The sequence below is a fragment of the Phoca vitulina genome, unplaced genomic scaffold (assembly GCF_004348235.1).
Source record: "Phoca vitulina isolate PV1807 unplaced genomic scaffold, GSC_HSeal_1.0 scaffold3, whole genome shotgun sequence".
In the NCBI taxonomy this organism is placed as follows: domain Eukaryota; kingdom Metazoa; phylum Chordata; class Mammalia; order Carnivora; family Phocidae; genus Phoca; species Phoca vitulina.
In genome coordinates, this window is record NW_022589706.1 from 49,785,301 (window position 1) to 49,808,272 (window position 22,972).

General features: G+C 38.0%; 1 protein-coding gene across 1 annotated transcript in view; it reads right to left on the reverse strand.

The window, feature by feature from the left end:
- Positions 1-1,328: 1,328 nt before the first annotated feature.
- Positions 1,329-22,972, reverse strand: part of LOC116629164 (transmembrane protease serine 11F) — a 33,085-nt gene continuing 11,441 nt past the window's right edge. The window contains exons 4-10 of the mRNA XM_032399465.1: positions 17,730-17,797; positions 15,969-16,132; positions 13,677-13,715; positions 9,688-9,889; positions 5,669-5,928; positions 3,625-3,767; positions 1,329-1,487 (exon numbers count right to left, since the gene is read on the reverse strand). Coding sequence (XP_032255356.1) covers positions 1,329-1,487; positions 3,625-3,767; positions 5,669-5,928; positions 9,688-9,889; positions 13,677-13,715; positions 15,969-16,132; positions 17,730-17,797 — 1,035 coding nt within the window. The remainder of the gene's footprint in view (positions 1,488-3,624; positions 3,768-5,668; positions 5,929-9,687; positions 9,890-13,676; positions 13,716-15,968; positions 16,133-17,729; positions 17,798-22,972) is intronic.

A 22,972-nucleotide genomic window follows, 5' to 3' on the forward strand; every position in this document is an offset into this window, starting at 1 on the left:
TGAGATACTGTGTGCAGACACTATTCCAAGTGCTTTACTTTTATGAATACATTTAATCCTCATAACAACCATATGAGGTAGATACTATTTTTATTCCTATTGTGGAGATGAAATTGCTAAGAGATGTTAAGAAACCTGTGCAAGGACACATAGTTCATATGGGTCAGAGCCAACATTTAAGCTTGGGCAGCCTGGTTCCAAAGCTTGTGCTCTCCACCACTAGACTCTGGGCTGTATTTAAGCCCCAAAGTCACTTACTCGTTTGACAAATTAAGTTAATTTATCTTAAGGCTCACAGAGGCTTTCCTTTCCTCCATATACAGGAAACATCCACGCAGTGCTTAATATATGTGAGGTACTGTTCTAAGTGCTTATTCGAATCAATTATCCCAACCTGATAGGTATCTGACCTGTCAGAGAGCTGAAGACTTACAAAAGCACCAGTTACCATCTGCTGATGTAGATATTTCTAAATAAATAATTGGATAGCTCATTCCACCAAAAATCTGAGGAGTGTTTTCCCTGCTGTTAATCTTTTGAAAGCAACTCTGCTTGTCTATGTCCCATCAGTTCTTTTTATCTTCCTTGTACACATGGAAAAATGCTCCCAAGATTCTTCTTTTTTCTTCTTTCTGGCTTAACTTCAATTGATATATGGATGGCAAGATGCTGTTAAAGAATAAATCAGAAATGCTTCTTAAAAATACAACATGCATCCTGAAGCTAGTTCTTGTGTGTATAACAATATTTCCAGTAAGTTCAGATACACTCAAACATGTTTGAAATGGCAACTCTTCTTGTTAATGATAATCCTTTGTATTATTATTTACAAACCCAGGTTGGAGTTCAAGGTATATTGTAAATCCATGCTTCTCCATTCTAGCCATTGAATGTCCAGCCATCCGTCCTAAAATGCTGAAACTGAATTCTCAGGGAGTGATATTTTGCAACAAGAGTTACAGGTGCTCCAGGTTATTATATATAAGTTTTTGGCAACCCTAGCAGCTCCTCATATCCTGTGAAAAATGATGTTCCTTGTCTTCCATTGGGGGAAACCATTTATAAATACTCATTAATAAGTATCACAGTTTCTCTTGTGAGTGAGGAGTTGGTGTTATTGCCATTTGCTATGTTTTCCTCCCTCAAGGTAGAGAAAGATTCAGTCACTTGTATGCAAAGACCACCTTGTGATATTAGATTGGTCTGAGTCGGAGGATTTCTTCACATCCAGAAAAAGCACTGATCCAAACCACATAACTATAAATAATATACAATATGCAGGCATTTCAGCTTCGTGTGCCATGGATATAGTTCATAGGCAATTCACACTAGATACCAGTCTTTGAGGCAATCCATCCTCGATACTGAGTCACTCTGGTGTAGACCCCGGGTTTTTTGGGAAGAGCACATGATTGTCCCCAACTTACTATACCAACTAAGTACCAGATGTCATGATTACCATAAACCAGCGGTCCACCAGAATCGCCCTTGAGAAAAAACAAAAATATATTTAAAATTATTAACGTTAATTTAATTCAGGAGGAAGGTCATTGCAATCATCTCCCTTCCACAGGAAAAAAAATTGGTACATGGAGTAAGAAGCCAGACTAGAGATAGATGATATAATGTTTCTCTGAATTGAGTTAAAATTTTGCCCTAAACATTAAAATGCATTGTTTTCTAGAAAGGCTAAACCTTATTCACATGGAATGGTTACATTATTTATGGTTCAACATCCTTGGATTTTTTTTGTTAGTTTGATTAGACACTTCATGCATTTTTTAGTAAGTATGATATAAAATATTAAATATGAAGTTAGCATTTGCAAGCATAGGTGGAAAGTTTGGTGATCTCTGAATACTCGTAGCTAGACTCTATACTATAGATCGATTCTTGGTCTCCTTGTCTTTCATGCACCTAACTCTAATTTATGCTTGTTTGCTTAATTTTATATAAGCCCTCTTAAATCTGTTTTGGAACAAGGACAATTAAGTAACTAAACAGATATACATGTAGAGGTTGAGAGTGTGGTCTTGGTAGTTGAACTTCTAAGTTTCAGGACTAGCTCTATTAATTACTGGCTGTATGAATTAGGGTAAGATACTTCTCTGTGCCTCTTCCACCTCATTCATTTATTCTTTTATCAACTACTTATTGAGTTCCAACTATGTGTCCCAGGCATTTTGGTGGGCATTGAGGATTCAATGATGACTGAAAGTGAATGGTCTTCATACTCACAAACTTGAAGTTTAAGTTATAAAAACAATATTAAACAAAGCCCACGAATAAATGCAAAGTGACAACTATGATAAGCGCTATGGAAACATACACAGGGAAATGTGACTGGTCAGGGAGGTCAGGAAAGTTTTTCCTGATGAGAGGTAATTGAGCTGATATCTAAAGGATTTAGACATGAAAAGGAAGGTGGGGCTATAACATGTTCTAGGCAGAGGGAATGGCTCTGCAAGTGCTCTGGGGCATGTAGGAGCCTGGCATACGCAAAAATCTGGGGGGAAAAAAAACGAGGACTGAAGAGAAGACAGCAATGGGGCAAGTGGTGTGTGATGAGGCTGGAGAGGTCAGGAGAACTAGCCCTTGAGGAACCCTGTGGGTCTTTCTTAGAAGTTATATTTTCCATCTTAAGACTGTGTTAGGTAATACAGTAGTAAATCAGATAGACACCCCCAAAATCTGTACCTTCATGAAGTTTATATTCTAGTTTAGTGGGAGAGACAGACAATAAACCATCTAAATAAAATATGTTGTATACTGGATGGTGATAAAAGCTAAAGGGCAAAATAAAACAAAAGACACAATCTACATATGTGTAGTATAAGTTTGGGGGGTGAGGAGTGACAGGTCGGGCAGTAGCATACAGAGTGTGGCCTAGGGAGCAGGAATAGCTTGAAATGCAGGCAGGAAGGATTGAAGATAGCTGTTAAATAGGAAGATTTGGGGAATTAGTATTTTTGAAGATGCAATAATTTTTGGTGACAAGGCTCAAGATGTGACCCTAGAAATGGTGATTGAGAGGAAGCAAAGATCACTGGGGGTTAGAAGGTCTAGGAACTAAAAGTCCAGCATTTCAATGGGTCAGTGTTAGTACCAAAGGCTTGGGATGGAGAGGAAACCTGTTTCAGGTGTCAAGGTCATTGAAGAGTGAGAGGGACAAAGAGAGAGACTTGGAGGCCAGGGGATGAAAACAAGATGCATGAGAGATGATGCCAAAGCTGAATAAAGTGGTCCTCAGAGGACAGGTTTCTCTGTTTTTTGTTTCCAATTTTGTTTAAGAAAATAATAGAACAGAAGAGTAATTGTTTGAACCAGAAATAGGGAGCAATAGACTTTAATCTCCTAATTTGTAAAATAGGCATAATAATAGCACCTCTTCAATTTCACTATATTAAATTAAATATTATATATAATGTGCTTAGCACGTGGCTTGGCATACAGTACACACTCAGTACAAGAATTTTTAATATTATGATTATTAAATAAACTGAATTCTTGGTGAATTGGATGACTTTTTTTTTTTTTTCCCTCTTCCAGGGGAAATATATGCCATGCTAGAAATAGCTAATGGAAATTTTCCTTTCCAAGTTTTGACCTTGACTTTGGACTTACCTTACATGCGTCTACTTTTCCTTCCATGTATCCAGCACATAGCATTCCTGAAGTGATCAGGCCGTCATATACATCCTTTCTATTACACACATCAGTGCTTATGGTTTCCACCCTGGCTTGCCGAAGTTTATTTTGTGTGGGTCCTATTACACAAACAAACATACACATACAAACAAAAAATGTGTTCTTTGAATATAACTGTATTTAAAACATGAAAAACACATATGTTGTATATTCCTAGGAACAAAAGCACAAAAACAAAAGATTACTTTATTAACCTTAATTATAATTCATTATTGCCTAATTTATGTTCTGTTTCATAAATGCCTAAATGCAAGGAACTATAAACATACATCCCCCAATATTATATCATATTTGTGAATCTTCAAGTTATTAGAACCCCTACAACTATATGTAATAGTCTGTGTATACACTTTTTTTTCATGAGAAGAGGGTTCACCCCACTCATCTTGACCAACTGGTACCCTTTTCGTATAAGGAAATCAAGGCTCAGGGAAGTATATTTATTTTCTGAAAGATATTCAAGCAGAAACCAGTGCATGAGCTGCACAGCGCTATTTGCCCTATTCCATGCTGTAGTGCGTTATTTAGGGATGTCTTAAAGCATGGGAAACAGAACTAGTGCCCAAGGTATGCCAGCAATCCGATGCCAGTAGAAAGCAAGGCTGGAGGTTATGAAAAGGAAAGGAAGTAGCTTAAGACTCCAGATTGAAGCTGTTGGTGAGTAGTCTTAAACTAGTTATAAGGGCAGAGAACATGAAAGGAGACTTATAACAACATCTCACAAAGTCCAGTTGGACAGGCATGGGGCATTTGGGAAATTTTACATATAATAGAGTTCTGTCAAGTAAAGAGAAGCCAGGGGTGCCTGGGTGGCTCAGTCGGTTAACATCTGCCTTCAGTTCAAGTCATGATCTCAGGGTCCCGCATCAGGCTCCTTGCTGAGCAGGGAGTTTGCTTCTCCCTCTCCCTCTGCCCCTATCCCCTGCTCATGTTCTTTCTTTCTCTCTCAAATAAATAAATAAAATCTTTTAAAAAAAGAAAAGCAAAGGAAAAAAAAAAAAAGCCAGATTAAGATATATTAGCATTTGTCTCTTACTTTCTTCAGGATGATCTTTGGTAGAACCTTGAACATTTCTTATTTCCCACTTTAAAACATTCAATTAATCTCTCTCTTTAGAGTGGAATGAGCTAATAACTAGAAATCTTATAGATTTATAGAACTGGTATATTTCAACCACCCAGGAGGTGAGACAGATGAAAATAAATATATGTTAAATCAACTAACCAAAATGAAAATTCTCAAAACATTCACAAAACACTTTTAAGTTTATAATCATCAGAAATCCTCACTAAAATGAGGAAACATTTAGACAAAAAAAAAAAAAAAAAGAAAGAACGAAAGAAAGAAAAAGAAAAAAGCTATCATTGGGATGCCTGGGTGGCTCAGTTTGTTAAGCGTGTGACTCTAGTTTCGACTCAGGTCATGGTCTCAGGGTTGTGAGATCGAACTCTGTGCTGGGCTTTGCGCTCTGGAATCTGCTTCAGATTCTCTCCCTCTCCTTCTCCCTTCCTCCTCACCTCTGCCCCTTCTCCCACTTGCATGCATGCGCTCTCTCTCTCTCTAAAATAAATAAATAAATAAAATCTTTAAAAAAAAAGCTACCATTAAGATTGTGATCTGAACTAGGAGTTTGTACATCTGGGAAATGTACAATTTAGAATCATTTATTCCCTTGTAGCCCCATAGTATTTTGTCCCTTCTTGTAGCACCTAAAACACTCTGTTCTCTTCTCTCTTAGCCTCTCCCCTTTCTCACCACTGCTCCAATTAACTGTGAACTCAAGGAAAGGGACTTGATTCCTTTTACTGTTTTAGCCCACAGCTCCCAGTTCTGCTCTGGGCCACACGCATTGGAGGCATCAACATTATTTTTGTGAAAAGTCTGAAAAGGGATTCCCTAGGACAGCTCGTTAGAGCTCAAGATAAATTTGTACTAAGTATGTTAGGTTGAACTACTCACCATCATCTACAAGGGATCCGAAACCTGTGACAAATACACTCGTTTTAGGTGGCAACTTTATCGATGAATCTGGAAGGCAAACTCTCTGTACTATATTTGAAAACTCAACTCGAGTAGTAAGCTGAGCCAAAGCAATGTCATTTTCGTTTGTTTCTCTGTGGTAGTTTTCATGCAGGATAATTTTCCCCAGCCTTCGTTGCACTGCAGGTGGTGTTATCGTTGCACCAAAAGTAGCAATCCATTGACTTGGGTCTTTATTTCTGCAAAAAATTAAAAGGTAAGGTTTGTGATGTTTAACTGCATCCTTTCAAAGAGACTGAGATTGTATTTCTCCCAACTATTGGGATTATGCTCCTGAAAAATCTCTCTGGTGAGAGAATTTGTAGTTGTTGGCCTTATGGCAAATAGAGTTTAAAATATTAATGAGACAAGTGAGTGCATGAAAGCCCTTAAAAATATTTTACATCCTCTAAAACTAAAAAGAGCACAGCAACTAGATGGAATTTTCATGCTTTTTTGGATTAGTAATAGTAATTGATATTTTATAATGATTGCCAATCTTTTAATTCCTTGTCTGTTAAAAAGATTCTCTTTCTTCTATAATTTCAATGAAACATGTAGAAATTCATTTTGATTTGTTTTGGATAATATAGATACTAGGAGGCATTTTCCCTCTGTATTAGATACTCCTTCCATTCTTACTTTATGACTCATCTTGTTTACTGTGTCTTACTGTGATCTTTGACACAAAGTGTAACCTTCCCTGCTTCACAAACCCTTATGTGTTCATGGGTTTGTACGGGTTTGTTTCTCTGCCCTCTGCCCATACACTGTCCCCATAGTCAAAAGCAAAGCAAATCTAACTCAATGTCACGCTGTTAGAGGCTCTCTCCCACCCCTACCTCCCCTTCCCCACCCTTTGATCTGGCCTGGTCAGTCCTCCTTAGTACTTTTTTTTTTTTTTTAAGATTTTATTTATTTATTTGACAGAGAGAGACACAGCGAGAGAGGGAACACAAGCAGGGGGAGTGGCAGAGGAAGAAGTAGGCCTCCTGCCAAGCAGGGAGCCCGATGCAGGGCTCGATCCCAGGACCCTGGGATCATGACCTGAGCCAAAGGCAGACACTTAACAACTGACCCATCCAGGTGCCCCCCCCCACTTAGTATTTTTGAGGCTCTGCCTCCACACAGAAGCTTTTCTCTCCCACAAGCTTCTATTACAAGCAAATTCTATATAGTCCTATTATTTCTTTACCTCCCTATTCCTCCCCAAAGCCCAGTTCTGTTTTTCTAATTATCCCTGTGAAGAATGACTAGAAATATATAGAAACTTGAAATTGTCTATGTGAAGGAAAATTACATAGAAAGAAATCACACAGAGAAGAATTCGTAAGGGGGTTTCCTTGTTCATGCAGGATTACTGTGTTGGTGAATCATGTATTCACACACTTAGAAGTGTAGTGAAAAACCTGAAAGATCAGTGATTTTCAAAGTATTCTGCACTGCCTCAGGGACGAGCAGGCCTGGCATATGTAGGAGTGAGAGAAAGAGCGGGGGTGGGCACCACAGGGACCTGGAGATGGGGAAGGCTGTTTTACTTATTTATACTTTAAAGGAAGATTTTATTTGATGCAGAAATCTTAGGGCTGAAGCATTCTTTTGAAAACTGGAATTCTGGAAGATACAAAGAAATATATGACTTCAGTCCTACTACTCTAATTGAGTAGATCAAATAGAAATACCCTATCCCTTCATGCATTGTCCACCAGAAAGGGAACCTCATGGAATAGCCCAATTCAATCGATGCTTTATGGATAAAGACACTGAGACTCAGAAGTTAAATGGCTTGCCAGGTGAGTGATACATCCAGTGGGTTAGTGTCAGAGAGAGATGGCCTGCGGCTCCTGACATGCTGTCAGGAACTTTGTCCCCACCCACACTGTTGCACAAAGACTGGGATCATTTTACATGGACATAAAGGTACTAAGATTTGTCTTAAACATAATTTTTAAAACTACACTATTTCTGTAAAAAAATACACTTATAAAAATTTCAAAGTTATTTGGGTAATTGTGATATAGTCTTCAAAGTACACTGTATTTTTTCCTTCACAGCAGTATAATGCATTGTGCAATTAAACGGAATTATATCACCCCCCAAATCGAGCCCTTTCTATCATCACCTTTCCCAACTGTTTTGAATCATCACTATTGGCATAAAATGAGCTCTAATAGATGATAGATAGATGATAGATAGATAGATAGATGATAGATAGATAGATAGATAGATAGATGATAGATAGATAGATGATAGATAGATACTATCACATTTTTAAAAATCCTTCCCTTGAGTCCACAACCACCCTTAACTGTCAAATTTCTCTGCTCCCATTCATTTAAAAACTCCTTGAGGAGCGCCTGGGTGGCTCAGTCGTTAAGTGTCTGCCTTCGGCTCAGGTCATGATCCTGGGGTCCTGGGATCGAGTCCCGCATGGGGCTCCCTGCTTGGCGGGAAGCCTGCTTCTCCCTCTGCCACTCCCCCTGCTTGTGTTCCCTCTCTCGCTGTCTCTGTCTGTCAAATAAATAAATAAAATCTTAAAAAAAAAAAAAACCCTCCTTGAAAGTAGTATCTAAACTCACAGTATCCAAGTCTTTCTTCTATTCTCTCTTGAATTTGTTCCCGTCCCTGTCATACCACTAATACTAATTTCTTTTATCAAGGTCACCAGTTATCTCTACTTTATCACACTCAGTGGCCGATTCCTGTTAGGTCTGTTGTCACACAGAGACTGCACTGGACCTGCTGAGACATGTACTTCAATCACTGTATCTTACTTTCTTTACTAGATATTAATAAATTGACATTCTGGGTTTATTTATGTTTAATTTATGTAAACAGAGGTCAGTTATAAACTAAAATAGATGACACTCTCCAAAACAAGTGCGAAGATTGAAGGACTATGTGAACCCCCAAAATCAGAAAGCCTTAAGTTAGAGGAACTCAAGTTCCCCTAAGGCATAATGCTAGTTATTCTGAGGATTGTAAATGTATGTAAGTGAATCCTTTTTTTCTTCTCTAGTGAGAGAGTGACAATCACCTTAAATTCCTTAGGTCATTCTCATTACACTTCTACTTATAAAGAAAGGTGTAGGCACCTTGGAACCATTTGGGTGTCACCCTTGGAAGAATGGTCAAGCGTCGCCTCATATTACCAAGCACAGTTTTCTCTGAAAGGGAGTGTGAACAGTGCCACTGGCCAGAGATTTTTTTGGAGCTTTTGTCTTTTGAGAGTTTAAAAGGAACCTCAGGGAGGAAAGATGGTGTGTGCTTGATCTCTTGGGGCAACAGGGTGCCTGGGTAGGTCCATGTATGTGAATGGACACAACTGAGTCTTAAAAGCTATAGCTGTGGAAGCCCAAGCAGCACACTCCTGTCAGGTCATATAAGACCAGTCTTTAATACAGTGGGGGCCATGGGACAGGTGGCAGGTCCCTCCTGTCATCTACACACCTCTCTGGACCCCACAGCCCACAGGGGTTCTTGAAGGAAGAGCTCCAAGAGTGATACCCTTCATTTTTTTCTTATTTATAAAGTGATGGTGGATATTGACACAGGGAAGATAGAGGGTTAATCAGGGAAAAAGAATGTTAACAGAAGCAGCTGAATTTTCTCCTCGAACATGTGCAAGAGTTTATACTTGTTATGTGTATAACAGTCAGTCTTTACACTAAAATAATTTATGAGATAGTAGGAAAGAGAACACTAGTGTCATGATAATATAGGAAAATATGTGCTAGGAACCATAAGAGTGATACAAACCAAACATCATAAATATTGAGAAAAGAGAGAGGGGAGTGCATGAATGAGGTGTAGAGTAAGCATAACGCATTCAGAGGGCAGAGCAGGATCCATTCTGAATGGAGTAGAGGAGAAACTGGTGAGCTGGACTCTTCCAAGCACTGAATTGGTGACAATCGATGACCAGGCAAGGAAGACTCACAACAGTCCTGTGAACTTACCTGCAGAAGCAGTGAGCTGCTGTGAGCAGCCAGGTGTTACTGATGAGGCTGGCTCCGCACTGATGGCCTCCCCCTATGAGCTGGAGGCTGACCTGCCATGGCCACTCCCCTTCCAGAGAGATTTCCCTCCCTTGGACAATCCTTTCAGTAGAAGAGGATGCTGGTAAAGGCATGTTTGAAGATGTCATCCTTATTCCACAGCCTGTCACAGAAATGTATGTTAGCTTGTTTTCATGAAAAGGAGGAGAAAAAGAGCATATGCTGATTTGTATTGGGTGCAGACGCTTTGGCAGTCCATTGTGCCTTCTGTTTTTATCCCCTTCCTAGGACTCAGTGTCTGAGGTCAGTCCATAGGGGTCAACCTGATCCTGTTGAGGTTCAGAAGAAATACTGACTAACAGGTCAAGGCATCCAGCCCGGGAATTAACTTCTCTCTCTATTAAGCATATATGCATAGATAGATAGATAAATCATTTGTTGAGCATTAAAAATATATAGATCCTCTGCTAAATGTTTTAGATTTTATTTATAGCAACACACTTTTCAGATGAAAAAACTGAGCCTTGGAAAGAGAACTTAAATTGCTAGAGGTCACCCAGCTGGCAAGTGACATAAGATTAGGAGGATCTACATCAAAATTTGTGTTCTTGCTCCTGAGAGAGAGCCCAGTACTGAATGCAGTTCATGATTCCCCCTTGACGTGAATTTATACATTGTCTTTGCAAGCCCTGAATTTAAACAGTCTTAACAATGACTTTTTTTGGTTTTCTAAAACTTTAAAGTCTAGTTTCTAAAAAAATTCTGATTCCCTGACAACAAACCCTCAATTTGTTAGAGTTCAAATCAACCTCAATAAGACTTGAAAGCATATTGATATGTTTTATTGATGTGACTTTTATTTTTATTTTTTTATTTATTTGTTTAAATATTTTATTTAATTATTTAAGAGAGAGAAAGCAGTGAGGGGGGACTGAGGGGAAGAGCAGAGGGGGAGGGAGAGGGACAAGCAGAGTGTGCTGAGCCTAGAGCTTGATGTGGGGTTCCATTTCATGACCCTGAGATCATGACTTGAGCCAAAATCAATTCAGACACTTCATTCACTGAGCCACCCATGCACCCCTATTTTTATTTTTTTTAAATAAGTTCTATACCCAATGTGGGGCTCAAACTCATGACTCCAAGATCAAGAGTGGCATGCTCTAACGACTGAGCCAGATAGGAGCCCCTATTAACGTTCCTTTTAATTATTTATATATTTATTAAAAATACTAGTTTTTTTCAAAAAGGAATTTTTTCAGAAACAGGTTAAAAATATATGTCTGAAATCATATTCATAGATTCATAATAATTCCCTCAGAGTTAAATAGCTCTAGTTTAAAGTGACCATAACATTGGACAAATGGGATTTCTAGGTTAATATAGTGCCATATTGGTAGTGCCTAATACTTACTTCCTCTCCCAACTTCCTCTTAAAATAGGCATAGAAGTAATACCAATATAAATAATATCTACTAGTTTTGAGCCAGGTCCTATACATAGTGTTACATATATTTTCTCGAATGTTCACAACAACTCTCTATGTTAGGTGTCATCCTCATATTGTAGATGGAAAATCTGAGTCTATGGTATTTTTCAAAGGCAAAGGAATCAATTCAAATCACCACAACTTAAGGAAAGATGAGAAAAAAAGTTATAAATTCTGGTAAAAACTGCAATATCCCGGGTTTTGAAAACAACTTCTTGGACTACCCAAGCTCTAACCTGTGAACCAGAATTGTGTGGAGAATCCTGGTAAGCTTGACAAAGGCTTTGGCTCCCCGCTATTGTGATTCCCCAGCCCAGGAAATAAAGCTACACTGCACTTGTTCCTAGCCAAACAGAAACTATGGTTTAAACCATCCCACTGTGACTCATAAACTCATTTCTTCCTCTGTATGTATGCAGAAGCCACATTTCCTGGCACACCATCCTATCGCGAGATACAGGAAAGATAAGAAGTTCTATGATAACGTAGTTACTCCATGCAGTGGTCTGAATGTGAATCCCTCAAATTTATGTTAAAATCCTAACCCTTAGAGGTCATAGTATTAACAGGTGGGGACTTTGGGAGATGCTTAAGTCACCAGGGTGAAGCCCTCATGAATGGGATTAGTCTCTTATTAAAGAGTCTCCAGAGACATCCCTCGCCCCTTCTGCTCATGGCAGGACGATACTTTAAATCTGTGAGTTGGAAGAGGTGCCTCACTTGAGGCTGGCACATGCCGGCACCCTGATCTGACACTTCCAGCTTCCAGAACTGTGAGCAATAAATTTCTGCTGTTTATAAACCACCCAGTCTATGATATTTGGTTACAGCACCAAGAATGGACTGAGATGCCTCCTGAAGGTCATTTAAACAGTGAAAGGAAGAACACTGGCATCAGTGAATGCTGCATTCGCTGGTGCAAACGGAGAGGTCAATGTAGTTTTCGGAAACTCTGCATGTTGGATCAAAGCTTAAGCCTGCATCTAACTATATAGCATGGTTAGGGCCCCCCAAATCAGATTATATATAAACTCAAAAGACAGACACATCTCTGAAAGTTATTTTCTACAAAAAATCTTAGGGCATGTGTTTGGTATCAGCCAAGTTGTACAAGAAAACATGATCTTAATGTAATGTAATCTAATGTAATCTAATCCAATGTAATGCAAAAGCAGCCAAACATAAGGGGAAAATATGCAGTGAGGAGAGTACACATAAGAGCTGTCTGTGATTAAATAAAATTCAAGAAATCACAGGCACATCATAGCAGATATAAAATCCACATGGAAGAAGAGAAAAAGTGACACCAGACAACTGAGATAAGTGGTTTGGGGGAGTACAGAATTGATCAGATCTTTCTGAATGCAGAGGAAAGTGACCCGAACTGGAACTAGAAATAATGATTGATATGGAGGGCAGAAAATGGAGTTCAAATAAATCATCTGTGTTCCTGAGGGAGGGAAAAAAAAAAGAACAATTGGAATGGAAATCAATCATCAAATTTATAATGGAAGAACATTTTTCCAGAACAAGAAAAAGATAGGATACAGATTGAAAACATTCATAATGTCTAGTCAAAATTCAGTGCAAAATATAATTACAACTTACTCTCCTGGCAAAAAGTTATAGGGTAAAGATTTCCTACATTCATCCTAGGACAAAAAAGGTAACCTACGTGAGAATAAAAAATACAACAGTCTTAGATTTCTCCTCTACAACAAAACACTAGTAGAAAATGGAATAATGTGTATAGAATTTATAGGGGAAAGTGTATACGACCCAATAATCCTATAAGAAGTTGAGATAAAGGAAGTGGAAGGGGGAAGGCAGAAAATGTACATGCCAGATATTTCAGCAAAAATGCAAGAAAACTGAGAAATTTTAACAGAAGGAAACCTAACTAGTTACCACTTTAAAACATTCTCTTGAATTGTGGGAGAATATTAAAATACAATGTTAGAAAGATAGTTAGAAAACTTACAATATCAAGAATACTATGTAATTTTTTTTTTTTTTACTACATCCTGAAAATCATAAAACTTGAAATTGTAGGGGCATCTGGGTGGCTCAGGTGGTTGAGCGACTGACTCTTGATTTTGGCTCAAGTCATGATCTCAGCGTCCTGGGATCAAGCCCTGCGTCGGGATCTGTGCTCAGTGGGGAGCCTGCTAGAGATTCTCTCTCTGCCTCTGCCCCTCCCCCACTTGAACAAGCTCTCTCTGTCTCTCTAAAATAAATTTAAAAATCTTTTAAAAAAACCCTTGAAGTTGTACTTGGTGTAAATTTGTAAATTTAAATGTTTTAAATACTAAAAATAAGCAGTAATAAAAACACCGAGTATTTGGTTTACAAAAACATAAGATGAGCAAAAAAGGCTTTATAAATTCTACTTCTAACTTTTCTGTGGCTTTTATTCATAACCTTTGCTATGAAATGGACAGTTCATGTGGGTTTTGGAACTTACGGCTATTGAGAAGATTCCTCATCTTTTTGCTGTCAATAGCTGGAATAAACAAAACATTGAATTAGTTGGTAGAAGAATATGTTCCTGTTTTTATGTGATTTTGTTCAAATGGTCACTATAAGAAATGCTTATTATCGAAAGCATCCATTTTTTAAGAGGGTATGAGATTTTTCATAGCCAAGTAATATATACATAACTCTGATTTGATTTGGTCCAAAATGTACAATTTTACTTTAAAATGAAAAGAGAGCATTTTGTCGTTTTCTGATTTTTGCTATGAGATCTGAAAAAGAAATTAGAAAATTAGGAAAGAATGATAAGGCTAAATCATGTCCCTGATTGCCTTCTTGGGAGCTCCAGTATAATTCGAAGATGCAACCTCCAATTCCCATCACAACTGGTGCTCACTGTATTAGATGTACCAGCCAATGTGTGTCAAGCATATGCCTGATGGCCACTGTTGAAAGGGCAGCTCCAGGGAGCGAAGGGCATCACAGGCCCCTCACAGCCTGATTTCCAGCCCTGGTCTACAAAGGATAGGAATTCACTCAGTGCAAGTTGATGGCCTTCTATCACTGAGGATTCTTCCTCATGGTGAATATTGTAATAGGTTGCAGCTCAGGCAGCAGGCACCAGAGACATGAAGAAGCTCTTTGACATACAACCAGTCCAGGAACCCCACCCATACCACTTTATGCCTCCCTTCTGTGACATCTTTTTTCCCTTCAAATTTCTCTTCGTGTTCGTTTACGTTTAGTTTCCTTGCATTTTTTTTTTTTTTTTTTTGGTTTGGTGTTTGTTCTGTTTTGTTCATTTGACAGAGAAAATAGAGAAGTATGTGATGATTTCCTCAGGACCACTGACCTCCCCAAGAGAGGGATGTGAGCCTCCATCACTACTAGAGGTTTCCTGGACATTTCACTTCTCCTTATTTAACAGGAGATAGGTATGTGGTGGAAGAAAATATTTGTAGTAGAATTTTGATTATTGAGTATAGTCATAGAATAGAGTTATTCTGATATTAAAACAAACCTGTGTAATAAAAATTCAGTGTGCATGACCAAGAAGTCTGAAAAATAATTTTTTAAAAAATTGTAAAAATTATTTTTTAAAAATTCTAAAAAAAACATTTAACATATCTTTTATGATGGATATGTTAGCATAAATGATCATGCATTAGGGACAATTATATTATCAGAAATTGAAATTTAATTTGAGATTGCCATTTATAGAATGTTGAAAAATATGCTTTACTTTGGAATATAATTAACACTTAAGGTAGATACCATTCTCTTCATTATTTCTAATTACTTCATGAAAATTGTCATTAATGCATGCAAGGATTCTATCTCAAAATGGATTTTGAGTATTTTCCTGATTTCTAACAACAGAGAAATTACCTTAAGACAATCTTTTTCTTAAATTCATGGATGCTTTGAGGGGAAAAGACTTTCCAGTCCAAAGGGCAAGCCTTATTTCTTGGTAATAAATCAGAAATAGCTGCCCTTGAAGTACTTAATCAGAACAGTGAACACAACTGGAATACCTATTGTGTGTGAGATTTACGTTAGTGTTTGGGGGGAGGGGTAAAGAACTAAAAAGGCACAGTACCTGACCTTGAGACTTAACATTTGAAACACATTATTATGCCTCTCAGCTTGGATTCCAACTAGCTGTGAAGTAGTTTTAATTTCTTAACATTTGGACCTCATTTTCTTCTACTTTTGGGGAAAACCAAAACTTCTCTGATTTTGTTTTGTGAGGAATAAGTGACGAAATGAATGAAACATAGTTTTAATTCGGAAATAATCTAGAGAACCTCTTCATAGATCATGTCAATGGTTCGTCCTCTGGGGGTAAGCCTTCATAAAGGTGTTTCCCTGATACTGTAGAAGCTAACCCTGGGAACTGACCTGTAAAGATCTCTGGCAGTCAGAACACCTGTACTTTAGTTTTGGCCGCAAGGCTGGCTAGTCCCATGTCTTATATTTTCCTTGAGTCTCAGCTTCCTTAAAATGGCAGAAAATAATACCTACCCTCTCATGATTTTGAAAAGATCCAACGTGGTATATCGGAAAAAACTTAGAAACCTTAGCAAAAGCCCTAATCAAATATGAAAATAAATTCCTAAAATTAAACTTTGCCTTATAGTGAATTTTTATTTAATTTTATTCCACACTGATATGTGTATATCAGTGGTGAAGTCTTAAAATGGGAGAAGATACTTACCTAAATTCTTATGAAAAGTAAAGAGGAATACAAGGGAATCACAAAGATGGTAAAAGGACTTACATGTGAGTGTAAAGGAAGGTTTGTTTATAGTGAAAGGCAACTGTTTTGTCTTCAGACTTTGATATAAAATCCTTTCAATTTTTTTCTTGATTCGCTCAGCACTATCAGTAGATGGGTATCGAAACATGAGCACCATAAGAATTTTCACGCCATGTTCATCTGGACTGAAGAGCAAAAAAGCAGATAAAGCCACCTCTCTAATCATTAACTATTTTTACCTATTAAGATTCACACTAAATTTTAAAAAACAATGGATGAAATATATGTACATCAAATTTCTAAATTATCTCAAGAAATACTGGCTCAGATATGTAGCTGAAAAAAATTGTTCTTGCTCTTTACTTAGCTCATAGCCTGCGGGGGGGGGTGGGAGAGGAGGAGATGTTCATGAAATCATGCTTTATATGCACTTAAACAATTTGCTTTTCAAGACATTCTGAGCCATCATAACCAAGATAATTTTTCAGTACTGGTATGGCAGAGACAATGCTTTGTGTTCATGAAACCCAGTCACCTTTTCCTCCTGAGCACAGAGCTAGATTTCATTTCCTGGCCTCCTTTGCAGTTTATCGAAACTCAAGTGAATTCTGGACAATGGAATGTGGGCAGAAATGATGCACCTTACCTCCAGCCTGGCCCCTGACACCTCCCATACCACCCTCCATGCTTTCACTCTTCCCGTATTTGCCAACCAGATGCTGAAGATCCAATAGGCAATTCCATTCCACATCTCTCCCAGCACCCACGTCCCTGCTGCCACTCCCGACTCTTTGGACTATTCCATGGAAATGAAGTAAACCTTTATTGTATTAAGTCATTTATTTTGGGGGATTTGATGGTCAGTTAATATGTATTTGATAAGTGGATAATTACAGAAAACACTTATTAAAGGAAATCTTTTGATAAAGGGATCACATATTATACTATAATGTGTAGGTTTAGAAAGCCTCTAGTTGACCTTTGAGGATGAACTTAACCTTAAAACAGATAAAGAATCAAAGAAGGAAGGAGGGAGGGATGGAGGGAGAAAGCAAAGTAAGGAAGGAACAAAAATAGAGAGCAGGAGAGAAGAAAAGGCAGGGGCTCCCTAACCACATGTATATGTACTCTACCACCAAGAAGTGAAGCAGACAAATAAGTATTACAAATACTTATATTTGTATATTGATTGATAGCCACAGAAAAAGTTTAAAATTTTTCATCAAAATAGGCAGAAAACAAGATATATTATTCAAGCAAATGCCAAGCATTTTGGACATCATATAAAAAGTACATTTGAGATGGATTCTGATAATTCATTTGAGTCTCTTACAACAAATATATGTTCAATTTAGGCATATTGCCTTTTATCAGAACATAAAAATGAAAAGGTATTAGAAATAATAATAAAAATCCAGTGGCATTAAAGAAAAACCTTATTGCAGAGAAAGTCATGATCTGTTGTTGTTGGATCGGCTTAGAATGAGGATAATCAAGAAGAGCTGGTCTACATTCGACCTAGCCCTGAGCTGAAGGAGCAGGTGCCACTCCAGTGCCGTTCCCCGCCTTCCAATGTCTAAGAACTGACATTGCCTCTTGACATAGAGCACGTTACATCTTCCTATTGTAACTGGGAAATGTCTATGCAGTATGAGCTGCACTGCTCAGGATTTATGAAATCTCTGTGTTCCTGCAAGGATTTGTCTGGAGAAGCTGGGCAGTCATGTTGATGGAGTGCTTCTTAAGGGTACTGGTTTGAAGTTGCAAACTAAATTTACATACCTCATTTTGATAACATGAGATTTGATAAACCTATCTCCTCCAGAAGAATGTTGAAATATCCTAGACATCTGGTTAGAAAAATTAAATGAGAGTATTAGTCAAAAGAAAAATGTTACTCCTTCTCTTTTCTAGAGAGTTGATGCAAAGACAATTTTGGTTTATTCCCTGATTGGAACTGGTTTATCATAGTGGTAAGACTAAAAAGAGGTTCTAATTCTTGCAGAAACGAATAACCTTAACAAAATTGCGCAATTTTGTCAAGCCTCTGTAAAACAGGATAACAACAGTATCCACCTCACAGAGTTGTTTTGAAGATTAAATGAAATAATGTTTATCACACATTTCACACCTTGCTGGGTGTAAACTATTGATAATGTTCATTTTGATTATTGTCAAATTAATTTAAGTAACTGTGCTATTTTTAAAGGCAGCATCCTCACTTTTAATTTAATTTAATTTAATTAGTTTATCTTTTTGAGAGGGAGAGAGAGAGTGAGCCCGTGCAGGGTAGGGAGGGGCAGAGGGAGAGGAAGAGAGTTATAACCCCAAGCAGGCTCCACACCCAGCAAGGAGCCTGATGCGGGGCTGGATCTCACGACCCTGAGATCACGACCTGAGCCAAAATCAAGAGTTGGACACTCAACCGACTGAGCCACCCAGGCGCCCCAGCGTCCTCACTTTTAAGAAAACCCACCCTAAATTTGTCTTATTCCCAAATATGGAAACTAGTCCACCATTTGTATCAACTCGTTTCTTTCTTAAATGATTATCCCATCACTAAAGCATTTGACACAATAACTAACAATAGTGTCCTTTGACTCTGACACCCTCACTTGTTAGTCACCTTTCTGTGGCAGGCAGGCTTTCACAACTGGTACCAGCTTTGGGAATAAGTTTCACCACACTCCATACCATCAGCATTTTATTACTCAGCTTTTCCAGCCTGAGCCATTGAAGGATTTGGATGTTCAGTGAGCTGATTTCCTGGAACCTAATTCTCAAAAGACTGTTGAGGCAGTGCCTCACAGTAAAAAGCACTGGACTAAGAGTCAGAAATGAGAAATCACAGGTCCACATAAGTTTACATAAGGTCCACCTCCCGGTAAATCTTGCCCTGCCCCCAATACTACATCCTCTGGGAAAGGGGAATATTGCCTCCCTCCCCACAAGATTTCCCCCTCTCCCCGACTCCTTTAAACCAGTAACACTGTTCAGTAGATTTTATCAACTAAATATTGAATCTCCCTCCCTTCCTCCAATTCCACTGCTATGGTCTGATATGAGCTCCTCTGAAACTTGTGCCTGGACCTGTGCAGTATCCCCTCACTGGTATGTTTCTGTGATTCTACTCTGTCCTCTCCCCCCCAACAATGCTACCAACCAGGGTGATATTCCTAAAGTGCAAATCTGAGTATGTTATGGTCCTGCTTCAAGCCCAATGTCTCCCTCAGTGTGAGCTCCATAATCTTATGCCTTCATCAACCCTTGCCCTGCCTCTACCTTCAAAGCCCATTTTCTTTTTTTTTTTTGAAAGATTTGGTTTTTTTTTTTTTAATTTTATTTAATTATGTTATGTTAATCATCATACATTACATCAGTAGTTTTTGATGTAGTGTTCCATGATTCATTGTTTGCATATAACACCCAGTGCTCCATTCAGTACGTGCCCTCTTTAATACCCATTTTCTTATCTACTGAATGACTTCCTCTTTCCTAATCCCACTCGACTGGTTCATACCTCTGTGGCTTTGCACATTCATGTGTTCTTCCTACAATACACTTCTTTCCTCTGGCAATTCCTTTAATGACAATTTTGTTACCATCCAGACACTCCAGGGACAAATAAGTTATCTTTGACTTGCCCTCCTCAAAGTTCAACACTCCTTTATTTGGGCCACCCCAGCATCTTGCACATAAGGCTGTTATAGTATTTATCATACCAGTTCACAGCTGTGCCTTTCCCCCTCCAGACTGTGAGCTATATGATGGTAGGGAGTGTGTCTAATCCATCTTTTTATCTTCAGTGTTTGGAACACTGCCTGGCCCACAGTAAATCCTCAATGCATGTTTGAATAAATCCATGAATGAATAAATGAATTAAGAATGAACAATATGGTAAAGGGAAGAAGATAATAACACACTGTTTTGTTTTATCTGCAGGTCATGTTGCCGAGTATAAATAGAAATCCATGGGAATCTAAAGCAAGGTGGGAGCCAGGAGACTCCAGTGGTGACCCCTTTTGTATGGTCATTTCAGGGGTTTGGATCACTTTTGAGTTATGTCACTTATAATTTCACTAAGCTTCTCTGAACTCATTTTATTTCCATATCTCAGGGAACAGGGAGAAAACCTGATGTTAAGGTCTCCAGCACATTATATAAATGTCCTCTGAAATTCTGAACTGTGCACATAATGGCATTTGGGGAAAGGATTAGGATTCTGTCATATCAGAGTATAAGAAAGTGCTAAGAATCTATTCAAACTAAAATGTGATTATTAGCAAGATTATCATTCCCTGAGGAGTCGACCTCTGTTTTAAAAATGGGTAGATTCTGGTACAGTACGGTATTGGTATGCCCACTAATAATAGCTTACGTGTACTAAGTTCATACTACAGGGTATGCATTGAGCCAATTCCTTTGTTTAAACCTTATGCCACCTTAGGAGTAAAGTATTTTTTTAATTCTTATCAGCTTCATTTTAAAGATAAAGAAACTGTGTCAGAACACTTGCCTAAGGTGGCATAGAAAGTGCTGGTTCTGGCATATAAATTCAGGGAATCTGGTGTTAGATCTTGTGTTCTTAAGTATATTAAGTGACATTGACAACCCTTATATACTTATATACCTGATGACAGATGTTCAGGTTGGTTGTGGGTGCAGAGTCCTGAGGCAGGAAACCCTTAAAGAAGACCTCAGATACATCTTTTATTCCCTGAATCTAAACCTCATAAAAGATCATCTCTTGGGAGGTTGCTTTTTATCTGCTTCTGAAAAACTGTTCCTTTTTGGACACCTAATCATCACTGCAAGCAATTTCTGGAGAAAATTAACTTACTGTTTATATTTTTCTACTGAGAACTCAGTAATATTACATTTAGTCAAAATTACAAAAACTAGTTGTATCCTTCCTTTTTCATGGTTGAAACCTAAGAATAGATTTTTTTTTAGAGATTATTCTGTTTAAAACAAGATAGAGTCTAAGCTAAAGTGGGAAAAAAGTTCACCTTAAAATCCGATCCCACTTGGAGTCCTTGGTTTGTACTCCAGCATCAAAAACCAAAATGACATGTTTAAAACAATACTTGTGACTCGGACTAATAACACATCCAGTTACTATCTTCCACAAGCTTGAGCTTGCACCTTCCCTCTGGCTGGGAACTGCATGCAGATTAAGTCCTCATGAAAGATCAGTAGTTACTGGATGCCAGCTAGGGAATCCCTTTCCAGGTCCACCCATGAAAATAAGTCAGGCAAGCTCTACAGATTTTCTGCTACTGTCAGGAGAATATGTAACAACAGAGGGTGGATGCACCAATAAAATATATCCCTGTCCCTTTCCTCTCCAAGAAAACTCCCTGCTAGTTCAAAGGGATTTTTCCTTCCTCTGAACTCCTAAAATACTTTTTGTTCACATCATATATATTTGACAATTACATCCTGTACCGTGACGGCTCTCATATTACCATATTATCTTGTTATCTAATCTATCTAGTTTGCATTCTTTTCCATGTACAGACTTTCATATATAAACTATATTATAAACTCCAATAAGTCAATCGGAAAAAGACAATTATCATATGGTTTCACTCATATGAGGAATACAAGAAACAGCACAGAGCATCATAGGGGAAGGGAGGGAAAAATGGAATGGGAAGAAATCAGAGAGGAAGACAAACCATGAGAGACACTTAACTATGGGAAAGAAACTGAGGGTTGCTGGAAGGGAGGTGGGTGGGGGGATGGAGTAACTGGGTGATGGGCATTAAGGAGGGCACATGATGTGATGAGCACTAGGTGTTATATGCAACTGATGAATTACTGAACTCTACATCTGAAACTAATTGTGTTCTATATGTTGGCTAACTGAATTTAAATTAAAATAAAAAACTCCAATAAGCAAGAGACTGTACTATTTAGACCTTGGCATCCTTCACAGTCTTGCACAAAATAGGTGTACAATAACACTTTCATTAACTGATTGATTCTTCAGCTGTGGTTAATAATAAACAACATTGTGAAGAAAAAATGCCAGCTTTTGCATCTCTTCATGACTCTTTCACTATATTCTGTCTCCTTCCTTTTTTTCTCATTTATTTGTTCACTCAATGCAATTGATTAGGAATATTCTATGTTTAAGGCACTATGATAACACTGGATAAAAATTAGTAAGCAAAAAGTTGTGGTCCCTGGACTCATAGAATAGAGGGATAGACAGTAATCAACAAAGATAAATTAATTTCAAGAGGCAACTAATATAGTAAAGTAATATAAGATAATGGCTGGGGTTCTATAATAAGTAAGGGTTCTCCAAGGAGGGACATTTAAGTGATATCTGAAAGATCAGATGGAATAAGCAACAAAAAGAGTAAGATCATGGGACAATCTTCCAGGTAGAAGGAACAGAATGTGCAGAGCCTCCAAAAAGAAGGCCAATATGGTTTGAGAACAGTGAGCAAGGAGGAGAGCCAGAGCATTAAGTTCCTTGGAGGACTTCATAAAAAGCTGGGATTTTATTCTAAGTACATTTGGAAGTCACTTATGAAATTTTAAGCAAAGTAATATATATGTTTATAAAAGATCATCTGGTTGCTATGTAGGCAAGATATTAGAGGGAGCTTGAGTGGAAGCAACGATTATGGTCAGCTGCCTATATGAGGGATCACATTAGCTAGGTTCAAGATGGAGACAGTGAATTAGAAGTAGAAACATCATTTGTGAATGGATTAGACATGAGGATAAGGGAGAATAGTATTCTAGCAACTAGATGGACAGTGATGTCATTGGCTGATTGGAAAAAAAAAATAGGAATTAGAGAATGAGAAAGGGAACAACTTTTAAGAATTGGATTTAGATATAACATCAAGATGCCTATGAGAGATCCAAGTGGAAATGTCAAGTAGACCACTGAATGCACAAGTCTAGGGTTCAGAGATATCTGGGTTAGAGATTAAAATTTTAGAATTAAAGTTACTGTATATTCATCAGTACTATTATGGAAAATTGTCTTTTCCTGCTTCAGT